Source organism: Hetaerina americana, unplaced genomic scaffold (assembly GCF_022747635.1).
Source record: "Hetaerina americana unplaced genomic scaffold, ioHetAmer1.1.p SCAF_2, whole genome shotgun sequence".
In the NCBI taxonomy this organism is placed as follows: domain Eukaryota; kingdom Metazoa; phylum Arthropoda; class Insecta; order Odonata; family Calopterygidae; genus Hetaerina; species Hetaerina americana.
The window spans coordinates 55,362,914-55,377,789 of NW_027286763.1; the positions used below are offsets into that span (position 1 = coordinate 55,362,914).

Genomic DNA, 14,876 nt, shown 5'->3' on the forward strand with positions numbered 1-14,876 from the left:
CACACTATCATTGTTCTTAAGGAACATTTCCATTACGACAAAGCCTCGATGCTCACCAGACCACTGCATGGTAACTACTGAAAATGGCGTTATTTCCCCCAGCTAACGCCACTACTCCCACTCCGCTAATTTACTTGCGCGCTCTTCAGTGATTTTTTAAAATTAGGGAGTCCAATCTAATCCACCCTACCCCATCCTGTATACAGGTATGAACTGGGGTCCTGTTAGAACTTGGCCTTGATGTACCTTCCGCTATGAATGATAACGTAAAGGGAAGGGCTAAATCCCAGTGCGGACACCTGTTGGTCCGCGATGACTATTTTCGTTGAACAAAAGCAATCTCCCCTGGAGTCGTGCAATTTAAACGCATGAGCTCGGTCGCCGCTCTTTCGGGCGGCTTTATATACCGTTGGCTCCCGTGACTGAAGGAATCCTGCACGTTCGTTTGGGCCGAGTAATTAAGGTTCGCTTCGAACCCGGTGGATTGTGTGGTTTAGCGCGCGTGTCATTAAACCCAGAGTTTTCGCATGCGCAACTACATGGATATTCATCGCTATTTTAACATCTCCGAATCCTTGAGACTCAATACTGCGTGAATTAGGAATTCCAAATCGGAAAATTAAGTCGAGAGCAGTGGACTGCGCACCTTATTCCTTCTGGCCCCTTCTTCCTCCACTCGCCCAGCGATCCACTCCCCTTCTTCCTGGTCTCTCGCTCCGCGCATCTTAAATCACGCAGCAATGCAGCGCAAGACCTGGGGTTGTTTGGACATGGTATGAAAAAGTTGAGGAAGAGGTTTGCAAAATTTCTTCTGCTAGGTCATTTCGGAACTCTCCTTCCCAAATTTGCACCCACTTAACGATTATCCTTCGTCAAATTTGGTGGAATATTTTTGCTAGTGTTTGACTGACGTGCCAGATTATATATTTATATATAATTTGATCACACGATCAAAGGGACACAAACACCATTTATAAATTCATAATATCACGGGAAATGCCACGAGCAATGATTTTGTTTTGTCATCCACCCGGCTGTGAGCGCATTAAATTTTGTTTGTATTTTTCACTGAAAAAAACCATTTCATATTTCTACCATGTGAACCTGGATAACCTACCTAACCTGTATTTTCCTTTTAGATTTGTCATCTGATCATTACCTGAAACCTCTTTTTTTTTCAAAGTAAATTTCGACGATGCATGCGTGTATCCTACCGATTACTTAGCACGAATTAGACAATTGCACTTAATAATATCTCATTCAAAATTCGTTTGGAAGCAGGTCTACGATTGATTCTTTTCCACCCTCGTCATTACTTCGCCGTTTTTCACGAGCAAGACTTCCATTATTATTCTCGTGATTCATCCGTATTGACGGCGACGCCTAAGCCTGGCATTGCTGGGTGTGGTGGTCACACCACTTTCCTCCGGTGGATCATCTGCCATGCCCGAACTGTCGTCATCTCTTATTGGATTCCTAATATTTTCCTGCCTCCATTCCTCCCCATTCCTTTTTCTCTTATGCGGACCTCATTTCAGGCTGCGAGCCAGTTTACGTTCCGACTTCTGAGCATATGGTTTGGTGTATTTGCTTGATGAATTCTGTATATCTACGTGCTATGATCGGTAACTACGAGTATTTTTTGCCAGGGTACCATTATTTTGTGGGTCATAATGTCATGTTTCGAAATGTTGGGGACACATACATCTGTAACTAGACAATTGGAAGCCTTCATTTACTGGAAATTAAATGGGATATGGACCGACAACTCGATACTCGTCGTTGAATTTTTTTATCAGTCACAATCCCCTTTTTGCGCGATGAAGCCGATGATGCCCAAGGCGTCACCCGGAGTCGAACCTGGGCCCTCCGGTTAGCCTCCCATCGCTCTACCCACTGGACTACTACGATCATCCAAATGATGAACACCGTAGAAAAATACTACTCGTAATTTCAGTAAAATGATGCACCGATAAATATCTGACCATGTACGCATGTTTGTATCGCGTTATAGTCTCGTATTGTTTTCGCTGATTAGCATGATTAATTGCGTTGTCCGTAATCATAATATTCCTGATTATTTTTCCCGATGCCCACCCAGTTCTGTCTTTGTGTTTCCCCCTTGCATTGTTGCCGCGAATAGCGGGCGGGTTAAAAGAATGCTTTAATTGGTCCGTACGGCATTGCCTCTTATTCTGTAACGATTGTCGTCCTGGCAATGTAATTGGGGAGCTGAATTACACCATCTATTTCGGATGTAAAACTACATGATTGGTGTCTTTACAAAAGGTTTAATCAAGCTCTGAGTCCACCTATGTCTAAAGGTTCATATCCCAGATCTTGTACTATGTATGTGACGCTTTATGTTCCTTTTGTACGAATTTTTCACGAATCTGGCTTCTCTGTACCTTGTTCAATTCTGAAATCAGTATTTTTTAGTTGGATTCCATTTGCTCAGAACTAGGGTTTTACTAAATGAAAATAGCACGTCTTCTCCACTTTTTCATTGCTTCATTTTCCAGATAACCGTTTGAATAATTGCAGCTTCTTTAGGGCGTCTCCGCAAATTGTGCGTATGCGTTTTCCCCATGTAATATCCGATGCGTACGTGATACCCATGTATCTTACATGGTCTGCAACGTTCATCCGAACGCCTCCGAGTGTGTAAGTTGTAAAGTCTGCTTGTGTTTTATTTTCTTTTTTAAGAAGTGCATATCTGTGCATTTTTTATTGCTTAAATCCAAATCCCTCTCTGTCCGTCATTTTATAATATTGCTAAAACTATTTTTTAGTATTTCACGATTCGTGTTGTTCGCTACTTCCCTGCAGGTTACAGTGACGTTGAAAAACAATCTCATGTTGCTTTTAATTTTTGAAGTGATATTATAAATGTAAATAAGAAAGATCAAAGGGCTGAACACGCTATCCTTACGGACATCGAATGTTACTTGCGCATAATTAGAGCCCGTGCCATTACTAGTACCGTACTACTTTCTGTTTACGATTCTTTAGGAAGTCCTTAAGTTTTGGCTCGTGGAAATTAATCAAAGGTAATTTTAAAATAAAAGAAAATCGTATGTATGTGCTTGTTAGTTCCTTTCCCCCCGATTGCAGGACTGCGTTTCACGTGATCTCTCCTTTCTTAATCCGTGTTGTGCGTTGAGGAAAAATAATAATTTAACTTTGTGTATAAAGCAAACTGAGAGTTGTAATATGCGTTGGGTCCAACTTACGAGAAGTATTTTGGTATTTTAATGTAACATTGAATGAAACATTTGCATTAATATGCCCCGCATTCATTCTTCCGACAGATGAAGAACGCAAAGATGGATCGCAAACGGAGCCCAACCTCAGGTACCTGCATAAGAAGTTCAAGAAGATGGCGGAGGCCGTGGGTGCAGAAGGAGGTGGAGGAGGCGCGGCTGTCGACAGCAACGGCGGTGGCGTGGACGTGGGAGTCAGGGGCGTCGGCGCCGTGGCCGCCGTGGCCATGGAGGCAGCGTCTGCGGACACTTCCCCGGTCGAGGCCTCCCCTCCGCCTCCCGCCTCACCCCCCTCGTCTTCCAACGACGCATCCTCCTCCTCCTCCTCTTCGTCCTCCTCGGAGGAGTCCAAGCGGAGGGCCGCCGCCGCATCCGCGCTCGGTGGACGCCACGTCTGCCCCTATTGCAAGCTGGCCTGTGCCAAACCAAGCGTCCTCCAGAAGCACGTGCGGGCGCACACAAACGAGCGTCCTTACCCCTGCCGGACCTGCGGATTCGCCTTCAAGACCAAGAGCAACCTGTACAAGCACTGCCGCTCTCGCTCGCACGCCCTCAAGGCCGAGCGACCGTCTTCGGCAGCGGCGGTCCCCGGGGGCGGCGGCGTACCAGACGACGACGAGGACGTGGGCAACTGCTTGTCGGAGGATGGGGAGGAGGACGTGGTTGAGGAGGAGGGCGTGGAGGTTGGCCGGCCCACCTCGCCCCGAGACGCGGAGGACGCTGTGGGGAAGATGTCCCCCGTGGAGGACCAAGAGTGCCAGGCCTCGACAAACGTCGTCAGCTCACGCCCTCGGACCATCTACAAACCCAAGTTCCACACGGCAGCCCTTTACAGAGATGAGGAGGAGGAACGGAGCCGGCAGTGCCGTGCTCCGACCGAAGGAGAAGGTGAGAACTGACTGACTGATTTGCAAGCAAACACCCTGCCTTTTCATAAGATATTGACAAACCCTAGATGATTTTTTCTTCGTGCTTGTGTGAGTACCTTCGAATAAAACGATTAGCATGCTATAAATTTTAACACAAACTTTCTACTTCTAATTATCAGGTATTTAAGATTAACGCTCATCATTATTTGCCCTATATATTAAATTAAACTGCAGTATATCTTCCTTTCAATGCGCATAACCTAGGCATTAGGCGACTTATATTCACCAATGTGATATTTTGATTTTAAACAGTAGTTGTGAATGAGTTTTCTTTTCCGTTTACCTTATAGTATATGTCGAGTGACAGTAGGTATTCAAAAATAATTAAATAAAAAATTAAATCGTACTGCAGTATTTAAAAATAATTTTGTAAATTTGGAAATGCACTGCTAAATTTTAAGGGTGTTTTCATAAACGGGCACTAGTTACAAAGGAAATACATTAGTTCGAATTGAAATGGCCATGAAGTCTGAGGGCTAGTTGATACCCTCTTTCCTGTTTTATTAATTTAAAATTGGCAATTTTCCGTGGTAATTAATCATGATATTCCACCATATGACGCCTGAAACGTATTTTTTTATTTTACCTTCTTTCCTTATTAATTTGATTTGAAATGAAAATTCGAGAAATTTGGTTATTATATCATAACAAAAACCGTCATCAATCAGGGATATTTTTGGAAATTATTTAATAAGATATCATAAACGAACCTTATTTTATTGAAGGCACATGCCATTATTATTTGGCATTTGCCACAATAGTTAGGTTTTTCGATCTCTCAATATTATGGTCACCCTGACCAATCCATTTTCTCCCTCTTCCGTCCTAAGATATTTCTTACCGTATTATACCTGCAGTGGGCGTGGTAGTCCAGTGGTCAGAGCGCTAGTTTCAATGACCGGAGGACCCGGGGTTTGATTCTCTGTGGCTACTCTGGACTTTGACCCAAATTTTAATTTTTCATGGTACCAAGTCTTTCTGGGAACCACAGGGAAAGGAACTCCTCCTATCCTGATGAGTGTATTTCACAAACTTTTGAGCTTAGTACTGGTAAGCTCTCCCATCAAACCCAACTTCTGGTTGAATACTTCGGTCTAATCATGCCTTCATCGTCCCACTCCTGTCAAAGTGACCTCAGATAATGTATACGAATTTCATGGTAATTTACTTCGATTCCAACGACTACTGCCTCAGTAAATTGCATTTTTCGCTCCCACAACATAGGTGGAGGTCCTTCGGTCCCTTTGTCTTCCGAAATGGAGGAGCAGACGCAGCCGCCGCCCGCAGCATCCGCCCCTTCCCAAGAGTACCTGCGGCGACACGTCGCTCGGATCATCGACGAGAACAGAGCCATCGTGGAGGGCGGGGAGAGGTCGGCTTGGTCGAAGAAGAGGGTTTGGGGCCAGAGGGGGCCCGCGCCTAACCGCCCAGCGCCATCACGGGAGTCCCCACCGCCCCAGCCCCCCTCCGAGGTGGGGGCCGATTCACGCCTCGCCCTCGCCCTCCTCCGCCCACCCCCCGAACAGCCGCTCAACCTGTCGCGGGGCGGGGCGTCGTCGGATGCCGTTCGCTGGGAGGCAAGGGCGCTCGGCCGGGAAGATGACTGCTCGCCCCCAGCCCGCACACCTCCAACCCGAGTGCCCGACGCCCCCTCGCCGCTCCTCGCGCGGGATGCGGTGAGGGCCCTCGAGCCCCTCCCTAAAACCTGCCCCCTCTGTCGAGCCCAGTTCCGGGACGAGGAGAGCCTCGAGGCACACCGCATGTGCTATTGCGACGGTCGGGGGCCCTCTTACCGTTCACGTAAGTCGTCGGGGGCGGAACAGGAAGACGGGGGCCGACTGATGGGGGCCTGCCTGCCCTCTCCCGGCCCTCTCCTCGGGAACACACCCCTCGTCGACGGCTACGGCCCTCCCGGGCTCTCTCCGAAGGTCGGACCCCCGCCCAAAAAGCGGCGGACGGATTCACTGTCCTCTTCATCCTCTTCGCCGAGGTCTCTCCGGCACGGCGTCCCGGAGCCGTTCGACAGTGCCCTCCCCCCACCCAGGGGGATGGAGGAGCAGCACATGCACCTCAGGGAGCCCTCCCCCTCTTCGATGCTCCCGGCGCGGCCCGCCAACGCGATACACCTGTTTGGCGGCGAGGTGCGCATTCGGGAGGGCAGCGAGACCAAGACTCTCCGGATCGAGGTGGGCGGCAGGGGTGGGGCCGGAAGGACTGGCGGCGAGGTCCTGCGGCGGGAGGAGGGTGGAAGCGGCGGCGGGACCGGCGGCGGAGGGGTTGGGGGTCCAGGCGGTGGCCGGGACGGGGACACGGTGGTGACCATAGCGCGCTCCGGTCTCCACTCCGGTGGGACAATAGTCCACGTGAGGAAGAGCAGTAGCTGCGAGGAAGACGGGAGCGCCCCGACGGTCCGACGGCAGAAAGGCAAGGGGGGCGTGGGGGGAGGAGGTCGACGCTCTCTGGCGCCCTCGCCCACCGCGGAGTCATCGCCCCCATCGTCCCTCTCCCTCCCCATCGCCCCTCAAATCTCCACCCCCGACCTCGCCCCAGACCTTAGGGCCTCTTTCGGGCCCTTCACTCCCTCCCACGAGGGCGTCCTGCTTTCATACGACCCGCACCACCACCACCAACCCCAGCATCACCACCACCATCAGCACCCACTCCACCACCAGCCCCCCCCGCCCTCGACCCTGGCCCCACCGCCCCCGCTCCCTTCTTGCCCCTCCCCCTCTTTTAGGGCCGTTCCACCGTCGCCGGCGCGTCCTTCACCGCCCCTCCCTCCTCCGCCGGCTCTTACCCGTTCCGGGTCCTCCTCGTCTTCCTCTTCCGCCTCCTCTTCCGGCGTGCTGACCATCTTCCACGGGGGTAGGGCGGTCCCATTCGTTCCGGGGATGCCCGGCCCGCAGGGCACATCCCACCCCCCGCCGCCCCTGCTCGTACTCCCCTCCCGTTCCCCGAGGCCGCTCGACCTCGCCCCCGACCACCACGGCGGCCCACCCCTGGAAGTGGGGCGGGTCCACGAGGGAAAGGATGCTCATCCGAACCACGTCTTCGCCGTCGACTCATCGTCATCGGTGGCGCTATCGCGGGAGGCATCGCCGCCGCAGCCCCCCCGGGTGTCGCCCGTGCCCCCCAGTCCCACCGTCGTGAGTGTCGCTCGCGCCGAAAGCGACGCCACCGCGGCTGAGGACCAGAAGAAGAGGACTCGATTCCTCCGGCCCACATCGCTCCCTCTGAAGCCAGGTGAGGTTACGGCATATGCGTGCTCGTTGAACTCGTACCCATGTTATGGGAAGTCGTGCTTTGCATACGTAACGCTTTTTGTTATGTTAGTCTACCGGTTAAGGTGGGAATGGACTTGAATTGGGCTTCATTTCCGAGGCTCTCCTAACATGACACCCATTGACACCGCACAAAACAAGAAAACCCTCTCAACTATGCAAACTTTCCTGCTCCATTCTGTACGACTTGCCTAGCCATTTCCTCCCCATGCTACTCATGCATAATCTTTTCCCTTTTATCACATTCATCAACATACCATCCCCGATTAAAATACTCCGCATCTATTTTTCCTGCCTCCATTGGGTGTCTCCCGACAACCCTCTAACCTGCCCTAACATGCCTATTGCTCCTTCATTTGTTTTCCCTTCCATCATTTTACCTCTTCCTTCCTTCTACATGGCTAGAATGTGGGAATCCAGGATACATTAAGCAGTTATATGGAAGTTTAACATGGCTCTCTTTGCATGGCACTAATGGGTTATAATTCATGTCCCAGAAGATAGATGGCACAGTGATTTCAAGCAGTGTGTGTGGATGTTCAATTAATGTCAAATTTGTCCGACAAAAATGGGGTGAGACTAAAGTTTTTCAATCTTGATAAGAATAAATTCGAGCCAATAAAACTGTATAGATTACTTACAGTACTAATGAGTACCCTGTAGACCAATGTTTTTTAATCTGAAATGGACCGTGGAGCATTTCCCAATTATGGAATATTAGATCAAATACCATATCAAACAATTAGTAATATGCAATGTGCAGTTGAATAATGCCAAGTCTTATGAAAATTTGAAGTCGTACGGTAATATGTGATTGGAAGTGTTCATTTTGACCTATTTGTATTTTTTGTAGATCTGAGTCTACAAACACTGCTCTAGTAATTTCCTTTGTCAATAGGTTCACGAAACATGAAATTTATTGGGGGAATAAAATGTCAAGGTCAGACAGAAATGAAAAGGCAGTTTGGATAATAGAAATGGGATAATTATCTTTTCTACTATTCTTGTTTTTGTTGCAAAATATTATTGGAATGGTAATATTAAATATACTAATAATGTTTATATTGTGGCTGAAATGCTGAATTTTCAGTGCATTGTGGTACATTTAAGATCTCAGAGCTCCTAAAAAGCATACAATAATAGATGACCGTAGAGGGTTAATCTTTCAGCGAAATTTTCATCCTACATCTTTCAATCTCTCTTACCACTCCTGTTTTTCAATGGGACATAATAGTATGTTGACGAATAGAAACTATGCAGAATAGGTAATTTTTTCAAAGTACAAGTTCAAAAATGTTACTAAAGGCATATGTAGACTGGACAGACTAATTTCTATTGCTCCAATCCTTAAGACTATACTCGGGATTGTTTTGAAATATTTTATTTTAAATTCATTGTAGGCATTTTTTTTACTGCTAATTTTACTATGTGAATTGTTCTGTGATGTGCTGCAACCCTTGTAAACATTTGGCATCGTGTAAACATTCCGCATTGGTGGGTGAAAGGTAAACAATATAAATTATATTTTTAGCTTTCTCCTGTTTAACTTTTTATTGAATTAGGGAAGACTCTCATGAAGTTAATGTATTAAGAAGTTTTATATGTGTACAATAAAAATTGACAACTTGTCCTGTAATGTAATTAAAAAATGAATTAAAATCAAAACTCCATTTAAAATAATTTTTGTTTGCTGATGAAAATTTTTTTATGCTCATGCATTTTTCTCAGTTGTGCCCTCATGACTTAAGAAATAAATTAATCGTTCACTCTATGTACCTGATTTTAAAGTCAAAATAGTTATTCTTGTAGTATATTGTTTGTTTGGGATTCTTAGTTGCTCTAAAAAATTTCTGATTGTGATATAGTGATAGCTGTAAGTAAATATTCAGGAAAATGTATTATAATCAAGCTACCAGAAAGTGTATCATTGAATTTTTTAAATTTGTGTTTTATATTCACTAATTTAAATCCGTTTGTTTTCCTAGGAACGTACCCTCTAAAGAAGCATAGTCAAGGGAACACACCTTTGGGCATTGGCTCTAGTGGGGCTTCTCTTGTAAGTCCAGAGACGCCACGTCCTCGCAAGTCTTATGGGCAGCTGTATTTGAATGGCCACGCATACACGTACCTAGGTCTCAAATGTTCAACTCGACCATCATTTTGCTGTGCCCATCGTCGCCCACCTCAGCCCATGTATGTTGCTCAAGGTCCTGCACATCCAAGACTTTCTATGTATTCCAACTGGAAGGTGAGATTCGAATGAAAACAGTAATTTGGAGGTATTTCACCCAGGTAGTGGTTGGATTTAGCTAAAAACTAATGTTGGGCTGTGTGCCTAAGCATTGTTCACGCATAATTCTCGAGTTCAGGATGATTATCAAGCCTCTGGGTGTTGTACTATAGTCTGCTGCAATTGTTATCAGTCAATTGGCGACCATACAATGTATTTATTCCAAAAATTACTTGCAGAGAAGTATATGAAATATAGAAAAAAATATTTTGCTGCCATTTTGTATTTTTTCCTAAACCTAATTGAAATACTTAACTAATTTTAAAAGAATGTCAAAATTTGGGTCACCCATCAGGGGTTATAGAGAGCATAGTTACCGTTCTCTCTCCAGAGCCATGATGTACACAAGTGGATTGGGTTAAACAGTAGCGTTCAAACCTATCGTCCATGCTTCATCTTAAAGGGGGACCAAAAGTGGCTGCATTTAGTGGATTGGGTTAAACAGTAGCGTTCAAACCTATCGTCCATGCTTCATCTTAAAGGGGGACCAAAAGTGGCTGCATTTTTTAAAGTTTTCTTTAAAACATTGTTTTCAATTTTTCTTGTATACATTATACAAATAAAATCAAGTACACAAATGTAAACTTGTATTTAAAATCAAATTTAACTTATAATCATATCTTTTCCCTTCCTAATGGCAGTGAAAAACTCTCACTTATTAGAATGAGCTGATATCTGTCTGATAATTCTTTTTGAATACATATGCAATTGAAATTTTATTTTCCATTTCAAAAGGTTATTGAAGGGAACATTTACAAGCCGCATGATATGTCATTCTTGGCAGGTTTGCGAGGCAGTTACCGCTGAGCCATTCGGATTAGAGCCTGGGAAAGCAATGAGGCTCTATGATTCCCGGCACAGGCCCTCTAACACATCTGTTGCACCATCGCAGTCTGATGGTTCCAATGCCATGATCCTAACTCACTCCTCTTACTGGCTGCTTAAGAAGGAGCGGGATGGATTGGGGGAAAAGCAGGAAGTGCTTGAGGTGAAGGAAGAAAATGGAGTTATTGATGAAAAAATGGACAAGGAGAATGGAAAGCCAGCAACCACTCCTCCGGAAAATGGAAGGCAGAAGGAAAGTGAACAGCAGGTGAGTGCAACTCCCCAATTAACTTATTTATTGATATATTATACCAGTGCTGGTAATTAAATATGCTGTGGTTGCCTGGTGTTTTTCTAGTTTTACATGTATATGCACTTCTCCCATTCAATTTTTGGCAAATTTGTTTATTCTGTGGGTAATTGCATAGCTATTTGTTAAGAGAAAGGATGCATAGATGGCATTTGTAATGCACTTTTTTATTGCCACATTTTTTCTACATATTCTTGTAGATTCATTTTGGGATCTACTGCTTAACTTCCATCTTCCTCTCCCCTACCCTGTTACCAACCAATTTGATCCCTTGTTATTACAATTATTTACACAAAAACATTATATGGTTGTATTAGCCCCCAAGCATTGTATTAATGAAATTCTAATCCTTTATGTGTAATCAGTTCTGGAAGAATACGCTCACGTGGCATTGATGACATTTGTGTAGCAAACCCGACAGTTTTATGATCTGCTACCAGATCTTAAAAAACGACTCCAGGCCATTGATGTTTCTTCCAACATTATAATTCTTGGTTAACTGTGTTTTGTTGGCATTAGAATGTATGTAATTCAATCTTAAAAATAAAATATTGAAGCATTGATGACCATTTTTTTTATGGCTGGAAAAAAAATGATTCTATGAGTTTTTCCTTTTGTTTTTCGGTTGAATTTGCAGAATAAGTAAATTTATTCTTCAGTGGTTTCCATTACCGTGGAATTTTTGAAGACCAAATTTCATAAGTTATATTATGGCCACTTCCATAAATAGGTTCTTTCAATCTAAGGACTATATTTTCGATTGGGTAGAGCAAATGGCCATTCTGGCTGTTTGCAGTAGTGAACTTTTAATCAAATGCATATGTAGTATTAGGATCAAATAGAGCAAACATTTTCAAACCATCTTCTTGGCTTGGTTGGTAAAATTTTCGAAAATTCAGTTTCCATATGACTTAAGTCTCTTGCAGAGTTCTCTGTTTGTTTCTCTTTGGAACCTGATAATTGACTAACTTCAGATACATTGAGTGTACTTCTTCCCTTATCATTCTAGTCATTTGATCCACCTTTATCATAATTTGTATCATTTGACTAATTTTCATCAAGCCATTTCTCCGAATCAACTAGCTTAATTTCTCATACCAAATCTTCATATGTTAGCATAAATCAGGTGAGAAATTTCAGTTTAGGAAAAGTTAGATCATGGTAAAATTGAAGGATTCTTAATTGTTTGTTTCTTTACTCTGGTTAGTGGTTGTTTTATTTGACATCGCATGACTCCCATCGTGGGAAATACTTAAATGGATTTGGCTTCTTGTCATTCAATTTTGTTGTCATGCAACCTTGACCAGATCTAGAATTCAGGTCAAACATGAAATGGGTCAATTTTTTGTCAAATATTGCAGTATTTTTTTATCTCACTAAATTTTTTCTACATTCCTCTAGTGTTTGAGGACAACAACTGATGCTGAAGCACAGAGTCAGCCTCCAGCTAGGGTGAAAATATTTGCTGGAGGATTTGAGTCCAATGAGGAATACATCTATGTTCGAGGAAGAGGTACAAATAGTTTTAGTTCTTACTTTTAGCTTCAAAGCTTTATCATTAGAATATTTTTAGTGTTCTTTGCAGGTGTTCTTTGAGTATTTACCACACAGTATCTAGATAAGTTGAGAAAAAAAGGGTGTAATCTCATAGTAACATCAGTCTTGACTGAAGTTGCTCTGACAAATGACATGTTTAATATTTTAAATGACAAATTTTGCTAAAATGTATTATTTCAAATTGTCCTGGAACCAATGGGTAATCGTATACATTTTGTTTTCTGCTTCAATGTAATTTAGTATGTTTTGGAGTGTTAATCTCTCTGTAAAAAATATACCTTTTGTTTTTTTAAGGTCGTGGTCGATATGTTTGTGAGGAATGTGGAATTAGATGTAAAAAGCCATCAATGCTCAAGAAACACATTCGAACACACACGGATGTCCGTCCCTTCACTTGCAGACACTGCTGCTTCAGGTAAAATGTCTAAGCTTATATTCCAGTACTATTTCATTTTGTAACATTTCATAAGTGGCTGAAAATTTGTGGAAACATCTCGCCTACTTAAAAATATTTTTACTTTAATTTCACTTGAAATTATTATTGTATTATGAAAAAAATATGGAATGTATTGTGAAAAATTGGCTTCATAGTCCTCCCAAAAATGTTATCACATGGGGTGCGCAAAGCTTCATTAAAATCAATTTTTGAAGTTGATCAACCAAATTTCTATTGATTTGAAGATAGTTGAAAGAGAATAATTATCAGAAATTAAGGCTGAAGTGCAAAAATGCTTGCTTCATATTCTGTAGTTGTAGGCTATAGGGCTTGAATAAATGGGTTAAAATGGGTGCATAATAATGATTATAATAATTGCAATGATTACCTCAAAAAAATTACTGAGTGTCTTAACTGAGGATATTATGTATGCTTCTGTTCTATTCGTGGCAAAATAAAGTCATTAGATCGGTATATACTTTCATGTATTAATGATTTTGGGGAGTGAGGAAAATGTTACTAAACATCATATCGTAGATGTAATAGGCCCTCTGTTGAATGTATTAGCAGAAACATGCAATAAATAATCAATTAATTGGCTTACTGTAGGTCATGTATCTATTATATTCAATCATGTAGATCCTTGCCTACTTCATGTTGTATCATACGTGCACTATAACAGTTTCTACAATTTTGAACAACCCATAAGTAACAATTTAGGTATCAAATTAAAATTTTTATTTTCTGTATAAATTGAGTGAAGAGACAGTTTTAGGTGTTCTACACATTTAGTTGTTGATGCCATTTTCTAAAATTAGAGCAATTTAGAACTTTTCCTTTTTCTCATTTTTTCACATTTAGTCAATTAATTACAAAGTATGTAGGATCCCAAGAGGATAAAAGTCTTGATTATTGTTATTAATCGTTAATTATTTGTTGATCAACAATGATGCAGTAATGATTCTTGGTCTGATTTGATGCTGCTTTGCACACCCCTAGAAATAAAAATCCCTTGGCATTAAATGAATTTCATTCATTACGAAGATCGTTAATAAAGATCACAGTAGGCTCTAGATGGTCCAGCCCTTTCAACTGTTCATCTAATGCAGAATTCCATATTCTAAAATACCAATGTGTGCAATTACTCAAAAGGAATGGTGCTCATTTTAGCTTCAAGACCAAGGGAAATCTTACAAAACACATGAAATCAAAGGCTCACTTCAAGAAGTGTGTAGAAATGGGAATTGTCCCTGTTCCAACGACAGTGGATGAGAGCCATATAGATGAGGAGTCTCTGGCTAAGCAAGTAAGCAAGTGGTGGTCATGAGGCATCAGTGATCAGTTATTCATTTCATGCATGGCAGTATTCATGTAAAGCATTGCCTGTATTTTTTACAGCAAGCCCAAAGGGCAGCTTCTCTCGCCGAGGGTGAATCAGAGTCAGATGATGACGATGATGAGGAAGAAGAGGACGATGAAGAGGAGGATGAAGATGAAGATGATGAAGACAATGTTGATGGTAAGGAAGCCAATTGTAATGATATATATATATATATATATATATATATATATATATATATATATATATATATATATATATATATATATATATATTATATATGTGTGTATATATATGTATGTATATAAATATGTCCATGAAAATGATAACTTATCAATCTTTAGTATTCATTGAATTTCTTTTCATCATGGGTAATGTTTTGAGGACCTAATTTTTTTTCTCTCTTAGAAGTATTTATATAGTTAAGGATATTGAATCATATTTCCTCTGTCAATTTGTCACCTTAGTTCATATATTAATTACGTGCAATGAAAGGTAATGTTATCCATTCGTGCATAGTTTGTAAGTGAATATGATGTGAATATAGAGTTTTTAAGCACTCTGAGTTTCTCATCATTTTTATAATTATGCTCTAAAACTTATTTTGGACAAGTTTTGGGTAACCAATTTTTGAAACATTGCAATA

At 42.6% G+C, this 14,876-nt stretch overlaps 1 protein-coding gene across 1 annotated transcript in view; it reads left to right on the plus strand.

Annotated features, from left to right (window-relative positions):
- Positions 1-14,876, plus strand: part of shn (zinc finger schnurri) — a 190,957-nt gene that overhangs the window by 162,900 nt on the left and 13,181 nt on the right. Inside the window, exons 4-11 of the mRNA XM_071585533.1 lie at positions 3,312-4,151; positions 5,417-7,435; positions 9,459-9,721; positions 10,548-10,856; positions 12,300-12,411; positions 12,750-12,870; positions 14,062-14,197; positions 14,290-14,410. Coding sequence (XP_071441634.1) covers positions 3,312-4,151; positions 5,417-7,435; positions 9,459-9,721; positions 10,548-10,856; positions 12,300-12,411; positions 12,750-12,870; positions 14,062-14,197; positions 14,290-14,410 — 3,921 coding nt within the window. The remainder of the gene's footprint in view (positions 1-3,311; positions 4,152-5,416; positions 7,436-9,458; positions 9,722-10,547; positions 10,857-12,299; positions 12,412-12,749; positions 12,871-14,061; positions 14,198-14,289; positions 14,411-14,876) is intronic.